At 37.3% G+C, this 24,868-nt stretch overlaps 1 protein-coding gene across 4 annotated transcripts in view; it reads right to left on the bottom strand.

Moving 5' to 3' along the window:
- The window catches only part of grk5l (G protein-coupled receptor kinase 5 like), a 74,776-nt gene that overhangs the window by 10,031 nt on the left and 39,877 nt on the right, over positions 1 to 24,868 (bottom strand). For all 4 annotated transcript variants that reach the window (XM_039665493.2, XM_039665494.2, XM_089119387.1 and 1 more), the window contains 11 exons: positions 20,507 to 20,602; positions 19,217 to 19,329; positions 10,339 to 10,416; positions 10,121 to 10,218; positions 7,810 to 7,902; positions 7,328 to 7,391; positions 3,390 to 3,530; positions 2,938 to 3,128; positions 2,786 to 2,823; positions 2,155 to 2,244; positions 1,231 to 1,439 (listed from right to left, as the gene is read on the bottom strand). In XM_039665493.2, the coding sequence (XP_039521427.2) occupies positions 1,231 to 1,439; positions 2,155 to 2,244; positions 2,786 to 2,823; positions 2,938 to 3,128; positions 3,390 to 3,530; positions 7,328 to 7,391; positions 7,810 to 7,902; positions 10,121 to 10,218; positions 10,339 to 10,416; positions 19,217 to 19,329; positions 20,507 to 20,602 (1,211 nt within the window). The remainder of the gene's footprint in view (positions 1 to 1,230; positions 1,440 to 2,154; positions 2,245 to 2,785; positions 2,824 to 2,937; positions 3,129 to 3,389; positions 3,531 to 7,327; positions 7,392 to 7,809; positions 7,903 to 10,120; positions 10,219 to 10,338; positions 10,417 to 19,216; positions 19,330 to 20,506; positions 20,603 to 24,868) is intronic.

The following is a 24,868-nucleotide window of genomic DNA, read 5'->3' as shown; positions in this document are numbered from 1 at the left end:
CCGCACCGCATCAAGATAAAAACATATTCATACCCTAATCATATAATAGTGTCACTAACGTTACATTAGATCTGGCTAATGGCACTGTTACAGTAGGTCATCTAAAAACATAACGGAATCACTTACCTCAGCCGCAGGTGATCCACTTGTCCTGTCTGTGCTATCGATGGGATGGCCGTATCCTTCAGCACATTATGGTCCGTGTGGCAAATTCCATGTTTTCAAAATAGTCGTCCTCATTGAAATGTACCGAGCAAACATAATGTCCCTTGATAATCTTAGGTGTGTTTGGATAAATATCCAGAGTAAGTTAGCCATTTCTTCATCCAGTCAGCATTTTTAGTTGGAATTCTGTGAAACATGGTATTACCTCCCCTGTTTACAGTCGCAGCTATTTACAATAGAGCGAAAACTCTAAACTAGCACGCTTTTACTATTTATAAATTGCTGACTCTTATTACCCAAACACCGAGCGAACTCTCCGCTCCTCACCACGGCGTGTCTCCGGTGATGCGGTTATTACGCCGTCAAAGTAGCAGTGCTTCGCCTTCAGAGAATAGTTCCCAGGTTTTATACGGTTAAAAGATGTCTGTGTCTCATTTGACTTTGTTTTTTGTACATTATGTGACTATACAAATTACAACATGTAAATAGGAAAACGCTTGCGTTATTTTGCCACTCATTTGGATCAGTATGAAAGCTGCAACCAGTCACATCCAGTCTTTGTGCTAAGCTAGGCTAGCGGTGGGTGCGTCAAACAGACTTATAGCACGCACGGAGATGAAAAAGGTATGTATGGACTTATCTAACTCTGGGGGGTAAGGTGAATAGGCTAAAGTCCCAAAAAGTCGGAGTGTTCCTTTAAGATTAACAGAAAGCCAGTCGCATGACACAGCTCTAATAAAAGACAGCTGAGGTTCTTTACAATACATTTAGAGAATTAAACAATACTGAACTGAGCTGTTCTCAGAGAGCTCATTATCAGCTTCTTCCCCAGCCGAAAACATGCAATAGCAGCCAGAAAAATGAGCCAGACGTACAGAATGAACTCGATTTGACCAGTTTTGTGCACTCAATCAATGGAATCTTAATCAGCTTCTATGGCGTGTTTGACTGAGGAGATAATGTAGCTTTGGATACAAGCTCTTAGTTGTACTCGACTGTGTCATCTTGGCTTTTGACCAGCATAGAAACTTCATTCTTTGTGCATGTGTGTATGTGTGGCCTCACCATCCTGCAGATGGCTTTGGCGTCTTCTGAAAACTTGTCGCTGTACTCCTCTTCCTCCTCCTGCACCCTCTTCTCCACTTCTTCCCTCTTCACCCGCTCTTTGCGAGCGCGGAAAGGCGATCGTCCAGCGGTCATCTCATAGATCAGGCAACCCAACCCCCACCAGTCCGGACTCATGCTATAGCGTTCATTATTGATCACCTCTGGAGCTGTCCATCAACACAGATTCAATTCATCAATCAATAAATAACATTTCCATGCTTCATATTGCCATGAAGAGATATCCAGTAGGACTGAGTAGTGCAGCTAAAAACAAAACCTGATATTTTTCAGCCTTTTGATTATATTTGGTATTCGATAGCATTCACATTTTTGGGGTCTGTTAGTTTATTTCATGCTTTTGAAAATAGTATCTTGTGTTCACAGAGGCTGAATTTATTTGTTAAAAAACTGTAAAAACAGTAATATTGTGAAATTGTATTACAATATAAAATAATTCGCATGAATTATCATAATTTTTAAGAAATCATTGGAATATGCTGCTTGGTGCTTTTTTTCAGGATTCTTTGATAAACACAAAGTTCAAAAGCATTTATTTGAAATATAATTTTTTTGAACTGAATATAATGAAATAATTTAATTATGATTAAAGTAATACATTACAAATTACTTTGCAGTCACTTTTGACCAATTTAATGCATCCTTGCCATACATAAAAACATTTGAATGGTACTGTAATTCAATACATATAATACTTGTTAATTTGATTGGAAAAAAATAAATAAATAATAATAAAAAAAAAATAAAAAATATATATATATATATATATATATATATATATATATATATATAAAGAGTTATGATTTATTTATAAATGAAACATGCTATTTTGCTTAAATCAATAGAGCTAAAGATCATTATTACCCATGTAGCCCACAGTTCCCACTCGACCACGGATCTGTTCTCCATCAGGCACTTTAATGGCCAGTCCCAGGTCTGAGATCCGGATATGACCTGTAGGGATAGATGGAGTGGGAATAGTATCAAAACAACCCGAACCAAACGAGTTGAATGTAAAATGAATTTATTGTAGCATTTCACAATTTATTACACTGTCAATGACTGAATATTAAATGTATATATACACACTTTATAATATATTTATTTATATATTTTGACATTTGGGCTTTAAATTAAATATTTATTAATATGGCAAACCTTGAAAACCTTAGTCCTTGAAATCAATCAAATAAATGATGGAATTTATCCATAAATAAAAAATATTTAAATAAATGTATGCATTTTTTGTGTGCATAATCTTTTTCATTCGTTTGAGATTTCGTGTGAACTGATTAAAAACACAAACAAATAAACTTTATTATTTAGATGGAAGCCAGTTTCAGCCAGTATTGGTACATCCCTAGACCAAATCCCAGTACATCCCTAGATCAAATCCAATTTAATATAATGTCATTATATTATATATAATATATATTATATTAATTATAATGTATAATGTTAGCTCATGAATGAAAAACTGATCTTCTTGACTTACCATTATCATCTAAAAGTATATTCTCTGGTTTTAAATCCCTAGAATGAAAGAAAGCAAGATAGAAATGTCTCAACCATAGAATTTCATTATAATCTTATGAGGATTGGGTGCTTTTGAGGATGGTGAAGAGTCACACGTTGGTTCCTGCCCACCTGTAGACGATAGACTCTCTGTGAAGGTGTTCTAGACCACAGCAGATACTGGCCCCATAGAACTGCACACGCTCCTTCTCGAAGCCCGGGGTTCCCATGTTATAGATGTGAAACTTCAGATCACCACCGTTCATAATGGTCAGCACCAGACACAGGGCATCTTTGGTCTCATACGCGTACGCTAAACTAACCTGAGGGTCAGAGAGAAGAGGATGCCGATTCTCAAAAATACATTCTTTCCCCCTTTTATAAGTATACAAGCAGTGAGCAAGTCTTTATTGGACAAAAAATTAAACGGAGACAGATATTACGGAGGAATACAGATTAGAGGCTTTACTGCCAGGCCACTAGTGACAGGATCACCCAAGAGGATGTTTAAACCAGGTGTAAACATGACATGAGTAAAGAGAGGAAAAGATGAAAGAACAGAACAAACGAATGAATCTGCTTACCACAAACCTGCTGTTGACCTTCTCCAGAATCTGTTTCTCATTTAGAGCCATGGCCTCTCCCTTTCTCTTCTTTATCCTTTTCTTCTCAAGCTTTTTACAAGCATACATTTTACCTGTGGCTCTCACCTGGCACGCACACACCTGGGCAGGGATGTACATATATTATCAACACATACACACACACACGCGAGAAGTCCATCACCGTATAAAGCCCGCCTTGGCAATTTGATTGGCGTGAACATTTTTTGCCTGATCATAATTACTCCTCAATGGATCGAGTCCAGACCGAACTTCCCGACCAAAAAATGTTGTGGGTGGAGTTCGGGCTGGCATCCAGGCTAGCATCTCTGCACAACACACGAATAATGCTCTTAATGTGAGTTAGACAGTAGACTAGACTTGATGTTTGCATGTGGCTAAGGTGATAGAAACAAATGAATCAACAATTTTGGTTATTGGGTGGATTTCAATGATGTAATCATCAACTCTTCTGGGACTACCTATGATGAGGATACATGCACTGCTTCGCTGTTTAGCCAAAATAAGGCATCTCAAAAGGCAGTATGATTTATTTCAACTTTTAGAAACAGCCTTTGGTGAGCACACTTGTAATGTCCAAAATCACTGTCTATGTCAGTGTTTCCCAACCACTGTGCCGTGACAGGTTGTTAGGTGTACCATGGAAAATGACCAGATTCCAAAAAAAAATCATAAAAACAAATGCTACAAATAAGAATATACTGTTGCTGTCGGGTGGAAACCTTGTATCTAAAAAAATTGTCATTTTTGTTTTATCTTTTTAAAAAATGTATGCCATTGGTCATCCTTTACATGGGTTTTACAAATAGTTAACCAATGAAAAGCATTTAAAAGAGGTTGTGATTAAGCCTTGTAACTGATGCAAAGTCTTACATTAAACCAGTTGTCACCATAATTCCTCAGAAACGACACAGCGATTGTGTGTAATGATTAGCATGTTTTTACTTTTTGTTTAGTTTTTGGTGATAACTCTCACACTCACAATGTTTGCTTGTGGCATTTTTTGTCAAAGCCAACATGCAGTATTATAGACAGACACGATAAGCTAGGCTGAGTTGACTTTTTCACGTCACAGTTTGCTACTGATTTAAATACATTTAGGCCACTTAACTTAGGGTGTATTCACACCAGGAAAGTCCGATAGTTCACTTGCTTTGGTCCGGACCAAATAAATTATTATTTTTTTTTTTTTTTGGTACGGTTCGCTTTCACACTGCTCTTTTTGCAAGTGAACCAAAATTTGTAAACCAAACCACACGTGTGCTAAGGTCGTCCATTCATTGGACAAGGATTCTCAAGGGAAATCAGGAAGTGCAAAAAAGGCTCAGCATGGAGATATTTCCATATATTTCATACTGCAATATTTGTTCATACTGCAATATTGTGCAATATGAGTATCATATGATACAATGTCATCTATACGAAGTTGTAATTCGGATTTTGAGAAGACGACGAGTGTAACGTTTGAGTGGCTCTATAAACGCGGGGAAATAAGACAACTCTCGTCTCTCGTGCATCTTTTCATTCGACCACCTTCTGTTTTTTTTTTTATCTCTGGGCAACATCTTAACTTTGCGTTACAAGTGGCACTGCACAGAAGACGGAGAAGGTATAAAGTTTTCATTCATAGAGAGGGGCTATGTTCACTCATTCAAATAATGAGATTCTTATTGTGTACTAACAAGTGCTGTCAATGTTAACGCTTGCGATTAAATTTGTCCAGTTTAACGTAAATTAACGCATCATCATCCTTGTATTGTAACCAGTGTTGGGAGTAATGCATTACAAAAGTAATACATTACAGTAACATATTTCTTTTTGTTGTAACGCAGTAGTGTAAGGCATTACTAATCAATTTTCAGTAATATTTTACTCGTTACATGTTCAGTGAGGCTTGTATTACAGTTGTATTACAGTGTATTGTCTGCTTTTACCTCTTAAAGGCAACAGACTATGTGAAAGTTTTAAAGCAGTCTTTTAGTGCCAGTTCAGAGCGGTCGCGTCTGTAACATTGTTTTTTCCTCATAAATGCGAACGCGAAAACTAAAATAAAATGAATATTTTAAGTTCTATGGAGACTGGAGAGCCAACCCTTCCTCATCCGATTTGCGCAGTGTAATTAACAGAATTACAAAAAATCGATTTTGCCTCCTATTTTTTTGTCACGCATGAATGTGTCTTTTCCCTAATATTAAAAATAAAACATAGACTGATATTTGTCTAATGTCTGGAGTCCTTTAAGGAAGTAGCCTATACGTTTCAATACATTATGTATTTTCTGAGAATTTTTATTTCAAGTTTTGACTGCAAATGTCATGTCCATAATGCTGGACTTCCCCAATTTTAAATAATTTATCCTCAACTAGTTTTGTGGTGTAGGTCTACGTATTTTATAATGTTAACTTCAAATAATACTAATAGCCTAATTTAAAGATAAGGCAGCATTGGATCTGGACGGTAAGGAGAATAACGCTGGAGTTGGAAGAGGTGTGCATATCGTTACAGCCCAAAAGTTAAGTTCTACTTAGTTATTTTGGTGAAAGTAACTCAAAAGTAATACATGAGTAATGTAACGCATTACAATTCTGAGACAGTAATATTGTAAGGTAATGAATTACTTTTAAATAACAGTAACAAGTAATACCTAATGTATTACAGTTTGGAAGTAACTTGCACAACACTGATTGTAACTATCCTTACATTAATAATAATACATTACATTTATATAGAATTTTTCTCGGCACTCGCTTTAAGGGGGAAACTCGTCAACCACCACCAAAAGAACTGCAAATGCTTTATGAACTGCAAATGATATTTTTTTTTGCATCTTTGCGCGATTAGACATTCACACACGACGCGCAGAAAGACGTGCAGAAAGACGCGCAATATTCTCTTTCGACGCAGTGCTTTCTTGCAATTGGGTCGGTTCATGTTCACACCGTAAACCTACCTACCTCTTCAGCTGGGTCTCGGTTCGGTTGTTCGGTCCGCACCCGAGTTCGATTGCTGTATTCACACCTGCCCAAAAGGTCCGCACCAAGGGGGCAAACGAACTAGAGTTCGATTCAATCGAACCAAACAAGGCAGGTGTGAATACACCCTTAGTGATTGCTATCAGGATGTGTAGAGACTTTCAACCAGAATAACAAAAAAATGTTTCTGGAACAAATCACCCACCTCGTCTTTAAAGAGTAGAGAATAATCTAGTCTGGTATTTCCTGTCTAGTTGAAGCAAATATACCGTTTTAAATATCCTGAGCATAATTCTTCGTCTTTTAGATCATTAGATTGTATTCAAATTTATTCAACAACAAGAAAAACTGAGCTACAATAAACCTTATGTTACTTACTGCGTCAGATGCGGCTGTTCCAGTACATGACAAAATATCTCTGTCATTCGCTAGTCAAAACTCTTGTAACTCAATTTGAGTGATCTTCATAAAATGTAAAAATTATGACACACGCAAGTGTCTGAACATATACAAAGTCACAATACCAACTTTGACAACAGTGTTTAAAAAATATGAGGTTTCCACCTGAAAGCGACAATGTGTTAACTTGTTGTATTATCATCCTACAACAACATCACAGCTACCTATATGACCTTATTGTGACTTAAACTCAATTTTCACTTTAATTGCGAGTACTACTTTTAACATTATATTCAGTTTTGATACGGCATTTAAAGTAATGCATTTTTTTCGCAATTTTGTTCTATTTTAGTGCTTAGTGTTGTGTCACGGGGTTTTTAACTTATCAAAACTGCCGTGGCAAAAAAAAAAAGGTTGCGAAACACTGATCTAATGTGGCAGCTCACTAGTTTTTATTATACAGAGCAACTGAGGAAATATTCAGTACACACACACAGTGCAGGTCATCACTTTTTACAGCACCCTTACCTCTCCAAAGCCTCCTTTCCCCAGAACTCTATACTGCCGAAATGTGTCTTTTGTGATGGACTGTCTGGAAACGAAACCACAAAATCTGATTTCAAATCAGCACAGACAGGAGCCTGACATTTTAACATTCAGATCCATTAGCTAGGTGGAGCACAAGCTACATTACAAGTTATGCACTACATTAGCATAGGCTTGGACACTGCAAAGTAACTTGAACGTTTCATGACCCAAAACATGACTGTTTGCTTTCTGCTTTTGTGTGTTGAGCTGTTAACAATTACACTAACACATAATTTAAACGGATTAGTGTCTGTACTGCCATAACAGCTGAATATGATTTAGCCAAATGAAACAAAAGCAGGATGTCTGGTTAAGCAGAGCAAAGAACTTCCTCCAGCAAACTAAAAGACTGAAATACACAACTTTTAAGTAGATTAAAAAGGTAAAAGACAGAGGAAAGGGAGTTAAAGCGTGTAACCAACCTTTCCAGCATTTTCCATTGGAGGAAGCGGTCGAAGTACATGCTGTTCTGATAGTCAGAGAACGGAGCACCACTTAAGTAGTCATGAATAGTTCTGTGAGATTTAAAACAGCATGGAGACTGTTAGACCATAAGCAGCACTGTTAGTGCAGTTGACTTACTTTAGCTGAACTGTGACACTATTTTCTTTTACAGCTGCTCTACAGCTGACTTATGTTTGTATCAATGAATCATTTTCACTGTAAAACTGCTTTGGAACCATCTGTATTGTATAAAGTGCTATATAAATAAAGGTGACTTGACTTCTACACAAGACACAATATGCAAATATTCCAGAAGTATTATAGTAGTTTGCATCTTTAGGGACACAAATGATCAATATCCCAGAAAAAACTACATAACCCTTAATTCTTACTTAAAATCATACTGACCCCAAACTTTTTAACTGTAGGTTATTAGCTAAAAAGGTTTGGGTCAGTACGATTTTGAGTAAGAAATTAATAGCTTTACTTATGTACATATGTAAATTTATCAAAAGTTCCAGTAAAGACATTTACAATGCTACAAAAGATTTCCATTTCAACTAAATGCTGTTCTTTTGAACTTTCTATTCATGAAAGAATCCTAAAAAATAAAATAAAAAAGTTTTCAACATTGATAATAATAAGAAATGTTTCTGAAGATGACTTCTAATTTTGACACTGAAGACTGGAGTAAATATACAGCTTTGCCATCTCAGGAATGAATAAGATTACAAATTAGAAAACATTTATTTTAAATTGTAAAAGTATTTCATATTAGCCTTGGTGAGAATTAGAAATGTCTGAAAGGTAGTGCACTTCCCATCACTGGTTGAGAACATATCTTCAGCGCATACACTCACCTAAAGGATTATTAGGAACACCATACAAAAACAGTGTTTGACCCCCTTTTGCCTTCAAAACTGCATTAATTCTACGTGGCATTGATTCAACAAGGTGCTGAAAGCATTCTTTAGAAATGTTGGCCCACGTTGATAGGATAGCATCTTGCAATTGATGGAGATTTGTGGGATGCACATTCAGGGCACGAAGCTCCCATTCCACCACACCCCAAAGATGCTCTATTGGGTTGAGATCTGGTGACTGTGGGGGCCATTTTAGTTCAGTCAACTCATTGTCATGTTCAAGAAACCAATTTGAAATGATTCAAGCTATGTGACGTGGTGCATTATCCTGCTGGAAGTAGCCATCAGAGGATGGGTACATGGTGCCCATAAAGGGATGGACATGGTCAGAAACAATGCTCAGGTAGGCTGTGGCATTTAAACGATGCCCAATTGGCACTAAGGGGCCTAAAGTGTGCCAAGAAAACATCCCCCACACCATTACACCACAACCACCACCACCAGCCTGCACAGTGGTAACAAGGCATGATGGATCCATGTTCTCATTCTGTTTACTCCAAATTCTGACTCTACCATCTGAATGTCTCAACACAAATCGAGACTCATCAGACCAGGCAACATTTTTCCAGTCTTCAACTGTCCAATTTTGGTGAGCTCTTGCAAATTGTAGCCTCTTTTTCCTATTTGTAGTGGAGATGAGTTGTACCCGGTGGGGTCTTCCGCTGTTGTAGCCCATCCGCCTCAAGGTTGTGCGTGTTGTGGCTTCACAAATGCTTTGCTGCATACCTCGGTTGTAACGAGTGGTTATTTCAGTCAAAGTTGCTCTTCTATCAGCTTGAATCAGTCGGCCCATTCTCCTCTGACCTCTAGCATCAACAAGGCATTTTTGCCCACAGGACTGCCGCATACTGGATGTTTTACTCTTTTCACACCATTTTTTGTAAACCCTAGAAATGGTTGTGCGTGAAAATCCCAGTAACTGAGCAGATTGTGAGATACTCAGACCGGCCCTCAAAATTGCTTAAATCACCTTTCTTTCCCATTTTGACGTTCAGTTTGGAGTTCAGAAGATTGTCTTGACCACTTCCACACCCCTAAATGCATTGAAGCAACTGCCATGTGATTGGTTGATTAGATAATTGCATTAATGAGAAATTGAACAGGTTTTCCTAATAATCCTTTAGGTGAGTGTAGTGCAAGAATACGAACTAATATTAAACCATAGTCAAAACTTTAGTTTAAAAAAAAGTTTAAAAAAGTATTTATTTCTATAATATTTAATCAACATAAATTAAATAAAAAATTAAAACCACCACAATATATGTGTAACAAGAACGGTTGGGGCCGAGGTTAAAGTATTTGAATTTGCTCAGTATAAGAGCAACAGAAGTTAAGGTGTTTACAAGCATATTTGCATTTGTCTTACTGGCGACAGTCACTGAAGATCTCCTTGCAGGGGCTCAGTTCTAGATTTTCTCTGCAACTTTCAGCAAGACCTTCAGCCACATCCACACACTCAGAGGACTGTCAGAGAAACAACATGCTCTGATTACTGATGCCCAATGGGACATTCAAGATCCAAAATTAACACACACACACACAGACACAGACACACACACAAAGTAAAGTTAAACCAAATCACACCTGCTTGGTGAGAAACTTCTTGATGATCTCATCTCCTCGACTCTTCCTCTTTTCATCTGGCGCCACCTCGTATTCTTCCTAAATCACCAGATACAAACTAATTACAACAAGTTTTAACTAAACATTGAGACAAACAAGGTATAACATAATCCAAAATATAAAATGACACCTTACGACACATTGCACCTAATTTAGAAATGTATGAAATGGTAACCAGCCTCAGAGAAGCCAGTCTGAATTATATTGCACATAAATATGTCAAATTGCAGTTTCTGGGAGTTAGGGAGAACAGGTTTTTAATCAGTCGTCCACTGAGAAACAATATTTGGTTTACAAGTTCCCAGCCCTTCCTGAGTTACCAAGGTTCATACCATCCAAGGGATAGGTCACCCAAAAAAGAAAATTCTGTAATTAATTTCTTACCCTCAAGTTGTTCCAAACCTTTGTGAATTTATTTCATCTGCTGAACACAAAAGATGATATTTTGAAGAATTTCAGTAACCAAACAGTTAATGGGCCCCATTGACCTCCATAGTGTGGAAATAAAAATACTAGGGAAGTCAATGGAGGCCATCAACTGTTTGGTCACCGGCATTCTTCAAAACATCAACTGTACTTCACAGAATAAAGTAAGTCAAACAGGTTTGGAACGGTTAGTAAATGATGAGAATAAATGTAATTAGCAATCAGGTTGTTCTTGTTAACTAAATCTAAAAAAAAAATAATCTATTACAATTAGTTTCAAATGAAGCAACAGTAAAATACATTTTAAATGAAATACTTCAACTTCAACTTATTTTCATTTTGGTTAGTTGCCACCAAGACAACATTTCTAATCTCTGTTAAAGTTGAAGTACTAAAATTCCTAAATCTAAAACTGAAATAATCATAAATTAAAGTTTATGCTTACTAGAGGTGCAGCAACCCAATTTTTCAGGGGTATCCAAACAAAATGCTGTGCCATTATTTAATTTCTTTTCACACCACTCAATTATTATTGTTTATAAAACGTTTAGTTCCAATCCTTGATTCTGATTGGTCAATAGCTATACTTTATTCATGATAAAACACGGCTATGACCGCTTTACCCAACGCATCTATTTATCACTGGGTAACACTGCGGTTCCTATGTTGTTTTTATTTGAGCTTTCATGCATATTACACATTGGATCATTGTTGCTGTTCACGGTCAGGGACTATTTTTTTTATCTAGTGGAAGGAAGGCTTTTAGTGATTTTACTTCATGAAAGTTGCACTAATACATATTTTTTTACTTTAATATTTTTATTGTGTGGTAACCGTTTTATAAAAGCAATAAGGTACTCGAGGCAAGTGCTGAATTTTGAATAAGTAACGGCTGAAAGGGTTTTGCGGCTGTAATAAGTAACGGCTGAAACAGCTGACTCGCTTCGCGTCGTGCCTAACAACGCCCTTCAGCCGTTACTTATTTACGATACAGCACAGCCTCTCGTACCTTATTGCTTATATAATCTATTTTAGAACTCAAAGTAAAAACAACTGTGGTAAGTCAAATTATAATGCCGGTGAAATGATCTCTTCCTGTCTAAGGAGGTTTTTATGGTCATTATTAGTTGCAACATGGACCAGACTTTATGTATTAGTCAAAGATCTAGTCACATGAGACTAATGTGGATCAGACTCTGTGCCTATACTAAAAAAATCTTGAGTCTAATGAAACAGAGACATGCAGAGGGTATTAAGTGAACTCATATCACTTGTTCAACACTGGGAAAAAAGAAACTACATCCAGTGACTTCACCATTACTGATGGTATCTATTTCTATATGCTGAATGAAGAAGAGGCATCATGTAACTGAGTCTGCAAATGATTACAGAATGAATGAGCTCTACAGTCTGGCACGTCCTTTGCCTTAGGGGTGTAGATGTGCTGTGTGTATGTGTGTGTGTGTGTGTGTGTGTTAGGGGGTAATACTTGATGACACCCTAATCAACACACTCTCCAGCCCTCGTGCTCTGTGGATCCCATTACGCAAGACTCTCCATGACCACCTGCCCCTCTTTCAGTTCAATCCCGAATGATGTAAACACATACACACAAGATCTCACGCCCACAACGAAGCATATGTACCCACAAATAGGTTTTCACACAAATCACGTGTCGGCACCCGCGTCACACGGCCCGGCTGTAGAGCACGAAAAGCACATACACATATGCTTCGCGACCGCACACACATGGTTCATGAAGCCCACCGTGTGTGACTTCAGGTTGCTTGGTAACCAGCCAGTCAACACGGCAGGATTCCATAAGGTCCTGGAGCGCCACAGCACGGCCCAGCAGCGTCACTAAATACATTGAACGTCATTACATAGTGGGGGATGTGTGCATGTGTGTGTGTGCGTCTCGACACATACAGAATGATTTCCATTCTCTTTAACACATTTGGCAACTCATCCATTGGAAGATTGCTGTGAGTAGTGGAGCAAAAGAATGTACATGGAATGTTCAGAGTTCAATAGAAGTCAAGTTCTTTTGAAATAATTTCAACTAGTCCCCAAGTTAAAGGGATAGCTCACCCATAAATTAAGGATCTGTCATAATCATTGTGGAACATGTTTACGTGGTATGCGAGAACAAACCTCATTGGCTCTCGTGCATCAACCAAGCAAGTTTGAGCTTCTATTTTGTTTCTATGAATATGCAAATTAACTTAATAACTGTCTATATCAGCAGGTATCATAGTCTATATTTGTCATAAAAGGAGAAACCGAAACAATGATATACAAGATATATGAAAGGTAAACAAAGCAGCACTTGCTTACTATGGAGTATCAGTTACTGTATGTTGATAACTTAATTCATACTCATGTTTTTATGAAAATATTCATGTTTTAGAAGTAGGGTTGGGTATCGTTTGAATATGAACGATTCTGAATCCGATTCCGATTCCTTGTTTCGATTCCGGTTCCTAACGATTCTCGATTCCGATTCTTTTAAGAGGCAGGGTCAAAAAAGTTTAGCTAACCTTGCTAACCAACGGCCTTTCTGAAGGAAATACTCCTTCTGTCACAAATACTCCTTTTGTCACAAATTTTGCATTTTGCCGAGATTTCGTTATTTTTAGAAAAGCCACACTTTGGATCGCCGACGTAAGGTACTCATGTTCGACTTGCGTGGTTATGCCAACACTTCCAGTAGACGCTTCTTCATTGGTGTTGTTCAGCGGTTTCTTCTTCCGCTCGGCGGACTGCGAATATCGAAACTAGGAATCGAAATTTTAACTTTTGAACGATTCCGGGAAAAACGAAAAGTTAGTCTCGGTTTCAATCGATACTCGATTCTCGATACCCAACCCTATTTAGAAGGCCTGGGTAGGATAACATAACAATAGCCCAGCCCCAGCCTTCTGTTTGTGCCATCTTGACTTGCTCTCTATCATCACTTTCGCTTTAATTCTTGGGCACTGACTCGTTCGCTAAACTGAACATACAATCAGAGTTCCTACTATCACCGACGCCTTCAGAGCTAGCGTGCAATAAACTTTGATGCAAAAATAACAAATGTAAAGCCATTATTTCTGTTAAAGCAATAAAAACACACGAAATACTTTTCTATTATTTACACAGTTGTCTAAATTTCTTATCAACCTAAATCGTCTAATTGTTAAAATCATCTGTTTTGAGGTGGAACTACTTTTCCAGTTGTCTGAACCTCAGGTTGTTAGTTACTAATGTCCTGTCCTGTGGGTGTAGTTTACATATGACGTAACAAACTGTAAAGCACTGATTACATCTCTTTCTGCCGATCTTGTAAGTATCTTGCAAAATTAACCGGGTGTATTGATTTTACCAGAATAAAATAAGTTCTTAGCCTCATATGTTGATGAATCTGGGTTATTTTGAATAAGGGAGTGTGTGACCACATATAATATGTTTGCCATTCTATACTGTACCAGCTGAATCAAATTAATCTTGATATTTCTGCATCAAAATGCAGACAATCTTTAAGTAAGCTATGATGTGCATGAAAAAGATCCAGCAAGTTTGTATTTTAGAAAATTGTAATGGATATGTCCTTATATACACTAAAGGTTATAAATGTTATTCTATTATAACCTTCTGGCCAGGGCTTGACATTAACACCCACCAACCCACCAAATGTTGCCAAATTTCAGCAGTCACTCATTTGGTTGGTTGAATTTTTTTATATAATATATAAACTTATCAATTGTAGTCTTTTAAAAAAGGCATCTGAAATAATAAACTGTCAAATGCAGTGTAGTGTTGTAAAAAAATTGACATTTTTCAATACATATCGATACTCATTTTCCGCAGAATTGATACACAATAACCAGGTGCACTTTCTCAATCCCTTATTTCTCCGACATCGAGTTGACACACAATCACATATTGTTTGTGTTACAGGCTTGAATTCCGCCATGGGATTGTGGTCGCCACCTCTCAGTAAGAAATTGTGTTATTTTTCGCTGCTTATTGCACTTAATAGTCAAATACACACAAAATAATGTCAAAATGCAAGTCTTGGTAAGTATTCATGTAAACAGTAAGTTGAGAACGTAAACAATTGAGAAAGAAAACGCAAGTGTAACAGAATTATAGATCTGTGCATCAGGTCTTGAAGTTACATCAGCCTAATATACGTGCTGCCAAATTAAGAAATAATATTAAAAATATCTAAATGGCAGTTTTATCCCATGGTGTCTATGTCAAAATTGTGGCCAGTGAAAATGCGGAGTGGCTAGTAACTTTGGAAAACCACTAGTCACAGCGGCTAGTGAGCAAAAAAGCTAATGTTAAACCCTGCTTGTGGCTATACTTGTAAAACAATGTTTATTGACATGTTTATACCCTGGCTCTATGTACTTCCATTGTAAGCACTTTACTGGAACAGTAATTTTAGCTGGGTACATGCCAATGTTATTTTTTACCACAAATGCTGTTGATTGAAGTTAATCTGTACTGAACCCTGCTGTAGGTGATAGAGAAGTGGACACTGCTTTATTTCAACCTTTTCTGCCATCTTTTAAACGGGAAATGATGGAATTTAAAGGGGAATTTGCTATGCCTGCATCTTAAAGGTCACTGCATGGAAAAAAGCAGCAAACACAAACACTCGAGATCTCACACATATGTTGGGTTTCCATGTTTTATGGGGGCTTTCCATAGACAATGATTTTGATACTGTACAAACTGTATATTCTATCCCCTAACACAGACACAGAGAGAGAGAGAGAGAGAGAGAGAGAGAGAGAGTAAGAGTGAGAGTGAGAGAGAGAGCCAATCATTATAGTGGTTTGAGAAAAGACCTACGTCAGCGGCTCTGAATGGTACAGTAGAGCTATCAGGCTAAAACAAATGGCGGGCTGCCTCTGAGTGACACAGGGGAACTGGTCCAATCTGATGTGTGAGATAACATCGGTCTATTCCGCCTCCACCGAGATGGAAAAACAAAACCCAGACCAAGAAGGTCAGCCGCATACACATTTCATTTGTCTTTGTGTACACTCAAACCTAAATAATGTGTGAGGAGGTTTCTCACAATAAAGTTCTTGCGCTTCTTTCCTTCTGTCACACACACACACACAGAGATCTCACACAGAGCAGACACAGACAGCGCCGTCTAACTCGTCAAAACAATTGAGATCCCGCAACTTTCTGACGTCAGAGCAGGCCTCAAAACCCCCCCGGGCTCTTTCCTTATGGTGGCTTACACAAATACGCACATGCACACTTGCTGCTGGCAGAACATATGCGGACATACAAACATATTCAAGTATTTTCAGGTCAATGAATCTCTGCGTTTACACTCAATTCGTTATGCAAAGCTGAATCAAGAACTCAGTTAGTTTGATGCATGTCGGGTCATAAAGGGCACTTTTTTTTACTTCTTCTTGACTTTAGAATACAAGTGGGTGAATCGCGCAAAGCCAAGAGTATTTCACCCTATAAATCAAAACACATAATGAAAGATTAAAAAAAAAACATTTTGAAAATATTTTGAAAAGACAATTAACTTTTTTGGAGCATTGAGATTTCTTTTTATACGCCTTATTTTCATGAGAATAGTTGAATTTGACTCTGATTCTCCTCACCATAATGTGTCTAGATGCTTTATTTTTTAGTTTGTTTATAGTTGTTTTTATTCCTTCACATGATCTCAGTTTAATGCAGTAATGCAAGTTATTCTGTTCTCATACATTGATTTAATTTTTTTTTTAAATCAGCATACTACAATACATACATGTACTGTACTATCATGAAAAAAAATTACAGATTGCAGTACTGTTAAAAAGTTTGGGGTCAGTAAAAGTTTTGTGAGAGTAAAGACATTTATTACGTAAAAAAAATGTTCTATTACAAACATATGCTGTTATTTAAACTTATAATTCATCAAAAACATTAGACTCAAAAACATTAACTTTTGAATGATATTTTATTTCAGTTATTTTTTGGCATTAGAGTAATAAGAATTTTGGGGTTATTTTTTATTTCTAATACGTTTTATTTACTTCCACATTAAGAAAAAATTTGTTTAAAATTAGTTATATGGCATTTCTGACTAAGTACTAATGAAGGGCAGTATCACTGATATTAATACAGATACAGATGTATTTAACATCTGTTAACATTTATGCTAAATGCATGATTGTATTATCTTAGAACTGTGCATTTCTGACATATGGACATTACTTTGATACACTTCTGATTATGCATTACTCTAAAATGAAATGCAGAAACTTGCATTTTCTGTAAAGCAGTTTTAAAAGGACTCATTGTGAAAAGGGCTATACAAATAAAAGTGGAATTTAATGAATGAACAGCCTACTGGCTAAAGTTAGCTATTAAACATTTCGCATTGATCTATTTCTAAAGTTTACACAGGAAAAATGCTGTTCTATAAGATAAGTCACAGACAATTTTGCAACAGGATTCAGGATTCAGTTTACGGTATTGATTTGGTCCGCAAACAGTGATTGTCGCACAACTTGAAAGATATTCAATGACGTCAAGGCTGTAATGTGATTGGTTATCTAAGCACACGTGATCCTAGTTGGCCATTACACTTTCTCCAATGGTAGAGCCACTTTAAGTACTTATTTTGAACAAGTCATTACTTCAAGACCCCCCTGAATGATTGTAATCTGGACGTACTACATTTGCCATGTTGTCATTGTCATGTGAGCTATTATCGCTTCACTACTATCCCATGAGGCCACAGACAGGATTTATTTAGCACATTTCAGAATCTCGCCTTGGCGTAGTAGGTCATCCGGGTGCTTTTTGCATACTCTTTTATGAGTACAGGGAATTTGGACATAATTTTTTTGGTTACATTCTGTTTTTCGCCTACTATATAGTAGGAAAGTACGTGATTTCGAATGCAGCCCATCTCTGGTAACCCAGATTGTAAGATGTTTTTATGTTTAGGACACTTTAGTTTTTTCATTTGACTTTAAGACATTTGCACCAGTCTCTATAGCACACCAGTAAAGCTTCCGCCATTCAGAGACACGGCACAAAGGGTTTTTGTTCAAAAAGAGGAGGCGAAAGTTCCAAGATGAACACCTTTTCCATATCCTAAAAAATACAAATATGCTGCCCTATGTTTTATGATGGTGACTTCCTGTCATGGGTTCAGGTTCCTGGGGTTCAGACTGTTTGGGGTGTATAGTGGTGTTAGAGACCAGACAATGGCCTCATTCAGTGACCAGATGCTGGTACTGATATTTTGGGCTTTATTCCATGCTAGTCTTGTTAGAAGCATTTTGTCCAGGCCAGTGGAACATTGGTGGAGGGGTTAACAAGAATCCTGAGAGAGTTTGAGCAGGCAAGAGATATTGAGAGAAGATGAACTGCTAAAAAGATCCAGCAATTCAACTTTGGCTAAGCCCCGCCCCCCTTAGTTACTATTGCTACATCTTCAAACTTCACCTGCGCTTAGCATGGCTTATGCTGTAACAGCTTTTCCTGCTGAAATGTTATCAAACTTTTATAAAGCAACAAATAAAGTGTCCAATAGAAGTAGGCAAAAGGGGCTGCAATATGCGTTCGAAGGCTATATTCAAGACATACAGGTGAAACGCAATCAACAACAAAGCATCCAAATAGGCTAGAGGCAAAAGCATAACGTTACCGGTCACAGTCAAAAAATGAACCACCGCATTTCCTACTAATCGAGACGGAGGCTGGGACTAACAATATCAGGGAGCAACACTGTTCATGCAAAGCTGGGTAGGTCTCTATTCACTTCTATAATTGTTATTACAAAGCAAACGGACTACACAAGTATAACGTTGTATTTATTAGCAGCATGTGCTAGCGTATCAACAACCGGTATGAGAGCCGAAATTATAACCTAAAACATTATAAAACGGTCTAACTAGTATAACACTCACAGTAAGGTTAGAAGTAAAAAAAAAAGATGTGCTTGTTGATCTTTGCGGGGTTTAGCTGACTGAGGACGTCCATACAGTTTAATCCAAACACGACACTTGTCACTTGTCAGGATTTGACTTCGGTTTTGGGAAGGGAAAAAACGGACACCCCCTCCAACCTCTCTGGGAAACGCGTATCTGTGTTGCACAACGTTTAACCATATTTTGGATAAAACTACGACGGTAATAGCCTGCCGAGACCAAAAATATGAGACGCCTGTGTTGAAAGTCAATGGAACGCTGTGAAAAAGTGTCGGACCTCTGTGGGAGCTGGTTCTTGGCTGGGCTGTGATTGGTCAATCTACTTTCTAGGGCGTGGCTTAGCCAAAGGCGAATTAGTGACTAAAAGCTGTTTTGATGATCTTAGACTAATTCTGTTTTCATTAGAACATAAAGCAGGTGCTTCGAGCGTTGGAGACATGTGTATGTGTGCATTGACATACCATGGAGTCCAGGAGTTGGATGCATCGCTGCATCTCCGGTCGAGTCTCACAGTAAAGACGGAACAGAAGTCTCCCGATGGGCTGCTTCTCACACAGGCTGAAGTAGTCCCGCTCTGAGACACCAAACAAAAGGGAAACTTTGCAAAAATGTGCTTTGGTGTGGCATCATGGTACAGTGATTGATGATGACTCTCAAACCTGTATTACTGTCTCCTGTGCATGATAAAAGATGACATTTTGTCCATACAATGAAAGCTAGTAGGGTTCCAGTGTTGTTTTGAACACCGTTGACTTTTTATTGCATGGACAAAACAGTTAATAATATCATATGCAGAAGAAAAAAAAGTCATACAGGTTTGGAACAATGAGAGTGAGTAAATTATTTTATTTTCATTATTGGGGTGAACTGTTAAAAGAGTAAGTATTGAAAAACAATACACATGGACACCACAGACAACTTTTTGCATGTTAGTTTTAGTATCTAGATAAATCAATTACTTAAAGATGTCTCAATACTAAACTTTATACATTTATAATTCTGATTTATAATATACACAACAGTTTTAAAGTTTGGGGTCCGTTAGATTTTTGTTTTTGAAAGAAAATGATACCTTTATTCAGCGAGGATGTATTCAATTGATCAAGGTGACAGTACAAAGGCATTTATAATGCTACAAACGATTTACATTTTAAATAACTGCTGTTCTTTTGAACTTTTTTTATGAAAAGAATCCTGAAAAAAATGTATCATGGTTTACACAAAAAATATTATGCAGAACGACTGTTTTCAACATCGATTATAATCAGAAATGGTTTTTTGAACAGCAAATCAGCATATTAGAATGATTTCTGAAGGATCATGTGACCCTGAATAATGCTGAAAATTCAGCTTTGGCATCACAGGACTAAATTACAATTAAACCTATTCAAACAAAAAACAGTTCTCTTAAATTTTAAAAATATTTCAGAATTTTTAAAAATGTGAAAACTAAAGTCTTAAATTGGTTGTTACTGTTGGATGACAGTTAGATGACAGTCACTTTTTCCCGTCTGTAGCTCAAGAAATTCTGCTCAATATTAGATGAAAAACATGCAAGGTTGGATATTTTGTAAGTATGACATCCAGGCATACTGGAATTTGAGACGCACCAATGCTTATCTCACATTTGCTGAACTGCAAAAATGACATCACCATTAGGGAAATTTGGCCAGGAGAACACCACAGCTGACAAGGAGCAAGACAATAACAGGAAGTTCATGAGCAATACAAGTTGACTGTTGATACTTTACCGATGGTTTTGCTCAATTCTGTGCACTGACTGATATGAGGAAAACGAAGAATCTCCCTCCATTTTTTACTTCTTCCTTTCCGTTTTCCTCCTCCACCTAGATAGGGAAAAAAAAAAATCTAAATCAACATCAATGTAAACAAAGAAAATCAACCTTTGAATAATTAATAACTGTGCATGAGAATGGAAAAATAATATGAACCCATAATAAAATATCAAAAATCCCAATGAATAAGATACAGTTTTACAGGACAGTGCGTTGCGAATGCCGGTTCATGCTGACTTTAAATGCCAGGATACTTTATGTGACCGCTAATTAGCTTTGAACCTCATGAAATCTCCTTGTGACTTTGAACATGTGCAGTGTAATAAAACATGTCAGCATCTGGTCTCTCAGCCTGAGAGTAAGTAAGCTCTAGTTAAAACGAGTATGTCATTTCTGACGTCAGCACAGGTCAAAAATATGCATTCCCTCCCAAGAGAAAAGAGGAGCTTTTACAACAAACTATGTCACGCTCTGCAATAACGGTTTCCTTTTGAAACATAGGCCAATAAAACGGAGCAGTTTCTGTTACAGATACGGTTTGTAACATAAGTGTTCTTTATCACTTCTTTCACTCTGGATTTGAATTTAAGGAGAATTTGCTGTATGGTGCTCCCACTCTGGAATTGAAACATGAAGCATTTGACAATGGGCTCTATGCACGGCGGTATTTCCGGTGAAGGATTAAGGATGCTCGATAACTTCCGCCGATCATAGAGTCCAATGCAATAGCGAGAATTTATATTGAATTTTATACTCCATGATTATACTAATGAAACGTTAGTCACAAAAACAGATAAAACAGACACCCCTCGTTGTGTTTATGCTTCTTTTTAAAATTATATTAAATAAACATAACTATATATAAAATTACATCTAAACGTATGTACGTTTCGTTTCAAAGACGGGAGGACAGTAAATATCGAAGACTCTGCCATAATCCCGTTTTCTCCGGTTTTCCTCCGCTTTAATCTACACAACCGGAAATGGACGAGCATCCTTACGTCAAATGCGGAACTTATGCGTGCATATAGCCCATACCAGCATTGTGAATAGTGCTGAATGTTTCCAAACACAAACAACCAGGGTAGGTAAAGCACAAGACCGGTCCTTAAAGACATTCATCTCACGTACATGACAGGCCTTGTTAATTAGCCACAAATCAATTTCTGAAGGGATGTTAGTACTAGCCAGATTCAGCCACCTTAAATAAATATGAGAGGAATGTTACAGTAAGTTTTTCATACTTGGCAGATTTCGGTTTGTGTGCGTGTGTGTGTGTGTCTATTAACAATTCTTTTAACATGACAACAACCTATTTAAGACATTACAAGAAATCTGCAAATATTATAATGGATTTTAACATTGGTTACAATTATTTATGAAAATACATAATGCATTTTAATGTTCATTATGCATAAATGTTTTACATTCCCTTCAAATCTGGTTTATTTTCAGGAAATTCAGTTATATACTCCTGCAAGTCACTGGCTGTAAATACACATGTAGCGTTTGGGACAGGACACTTCAACTATAGGCACTTTTGGCCATACTGTATCTCAGGGCAATTCTGTCATTTTTCTGTACCGTCATATTTTGGAACCCACAAATTTGGCGATCTTTTTTTTTTATTTTTTATTTTTTAAAGAGCACTTTAGTAATATGCGCATATAGACAGATCCACAAAGCGCATACAACTTTGTCCCGTAGATGGTCTGCTTGCGCTCTTTAACCTCGCGCACGAGCAAATCCTTTTCTCGCAAGAGGCGTTCGTTTTTTTTATTTTTTGACGCTTGCAAATTCCGCCACGTAAATGGCGAATCCGCCATGGTGCGAGCAGCACAACTGGCTTTTAAAGGGAATGGGAGACTCCAATTGGTTTATTGCACGTTATGCGCGAAACACAGCCATTACTAAGAGAATAGGGTGTGAAAACAACCCTTTTAGACAATGTGCACCAAGCATGCCAACCATTTTTGCCGTTGTTAAAGGGGGGGTTGACACTGAGCTGAGGTCGAAAATAGAAAAAGACGATACCATCCGCAACAAACATAATGATATGATCATGAGAATTTGCAGCTTATATAATCCTTAATGCCTCTGTGTTTGTAACAGATTAAGTGAAAGTGACGGCAGGAGTAATTTTGACCATATTGCCACAGAAAAAAAACAGATGCCAATCACACCAGAGAAGAATGTTTCCTTTATCTTCCTGCCAGAGGTCTGTTCAAGTCAGAGCACGCATTACGGGCCAGCTGAAGTCAATGCATCAAACAATGTAAAACACCTGGAAGAAAGTGGGTCAAAAAACGGAGATGTAATTAACCTCCCTTTCAGTCCATCTCAGAGCCAATTAGAAGAGTCAGATTGACAGATTGAATGCTCCCTCATCCAAGTAAAATAAACAAGAATCGAATTTGCAGAGAATGACATTTAGAGAGCTTGGAGCTCTTGCTGATTATTACAGCTGGAGGTCAAAGCACCACCCTTATGACTGAAGCGGGATAGGGATCCGGTCTCAGTATTTGGAGAGGTTTAAGTGGACGCAAGGCGTACACAGCGTTATGTAAATGTATTGTACATATGTGCTCAGATTAGCTCGACATGCATCAGATCAGAGGAAGTGCAGTAACCATTTACTTTGTCTTTATTTTTAAATTATTGGGTCTCTAATGTGCTTGACATAAAGTGATGAAAGAGAGCATTGGTGAAATCTGCAGTGCTTCATCCACTTGCTTTCCACAGCAACAACTACTCTCATATGTCTCCCTATGGCAAAACTATTAAAAACACTGTCTGAACAAACGGATTTAATCATTTACGCAATGACAATGCAGATATTCAGTCTTAACAAATCTTTCAGCTTTACTATTCAATAGTGATGATTACAGAATTACTCCTCAAAAGTCAACAGCAGGTCACATACACACACACGACTAAGCTGAAAATATTATGAAGGAACGCAGATCCTAGCGTTTAGCAACTACGAGTGCTTGGCAAACTCACTGTGTTGTTTTCATATTCAAAATGAGTGAGGATTCAGTCCAGGAATTCCAGTCATGACACTGTGTGTGGGCCACAGCACGGTCAGGTGCTTGTGTGTATCTGTATTTAGCAATGGTATAAGAACCGTATTGTGCATTTTTTAGTTTCTCAAAAAAATAAAAAAAAATAAACAGCTTCAGTTTTACAATATTTCCTCTGAATGAGTGAAAAAAATGTCCTGTAGGGCTCCAAAAATGACCCTATTGTATACAACAGAATTTATATTTTAAAATGTGTCCCATGACGGCTGACCAGCTGGATTTTGGTGTTTTGAGAAGGTCCTGTACATGTCCAAAAATGTTACTTGGATGTGCTTGATGTCAATTTAAATAAAACCTAAAATCAAAGAAGCAGTCTCAACATAGAAGGTCTGGACACAGAGATGTCAAAACATTATTTCAGTCTGTCTGGAAAAGTCAAATTTTAATATATTTATTTGGGTCGGCTTATTTCATGGTTTTTGTGACTTAATTTTATTTTATAATTCGTAACCAGTTTTTTTTTTTTTTTGACAATAGATATAACACAATTTGGGCAGCATTTATAAAGTACCCTCGATGTACATAGAGCGATCAATACACTAAAACAAACACACTCCATAGACAGAGAATGACAGGAAATCAATTATGTGTCTCTCCGTGTCCTAACAATTAACTGAATACACATTATTGTATTTCATGTCAGAGACCAAAGAAAAGGAGGCCATATTATGTTGAAGAATTAGCGAAGCCTGTTTTAATTAGTTCCACAAGACTCAGACCACACCCTTTTGTTTCATGTTCGTTTTTATAGATATGACCTAATGCGCACAATATAAAAATATGCTTCACAAGAGTATGCCATGCATCTGTCAGTAACATGGAGAGCGACGGCAGACACACACCCTGCATGACGGTAACATGTCGTCATTTACTGCATTGCAACTTTAGGCCGTTTTACCGTTGATTGTTTTTCTTGGTGATTCAGAGGTTTAAGTCTTTAGAGAGCACATTAACTACAGTTAAATGCAGCCAGATTATATAACATTTCAAATAATTGGAAACTGTTGTTATAGGAACGACAACTGTAAAATAAAACACTACAATAATTTCAAGTGTGAATGTTCACTAGTCTGTGAGCGTCACATTAAGGATTTGTTTATTGGCAACCCCCAAACTGAAGTACAACCCATTTACAACAATTTTACACCCCCTCAGCATGTAAAATCCAGGCTGCTGAAATGTCAGAGTAGTTTCTACTTAAAAATATTGACCATGTATAATACAGAATCTACAA

Source organism: Pimephales promelas, chromosome 14, assembly GCF_988280905.1.
Source record: "Pimephales promelas chromosome 14, fPimPro1.hap1.1, whole genome shotgun sequence".
Classification (NCBI taxonomy): Eukaryota; Metazoa; Chordata; class Actinopteri; order Cypriniformes; family Leuciscidae; genus Pimephales; species Pimephales promelas.
The sequence above is the reverse complement of the archived record's forward strand: the minus strand, read 5'-3'. Positions and strand labels throughout refer to the sequence as shown.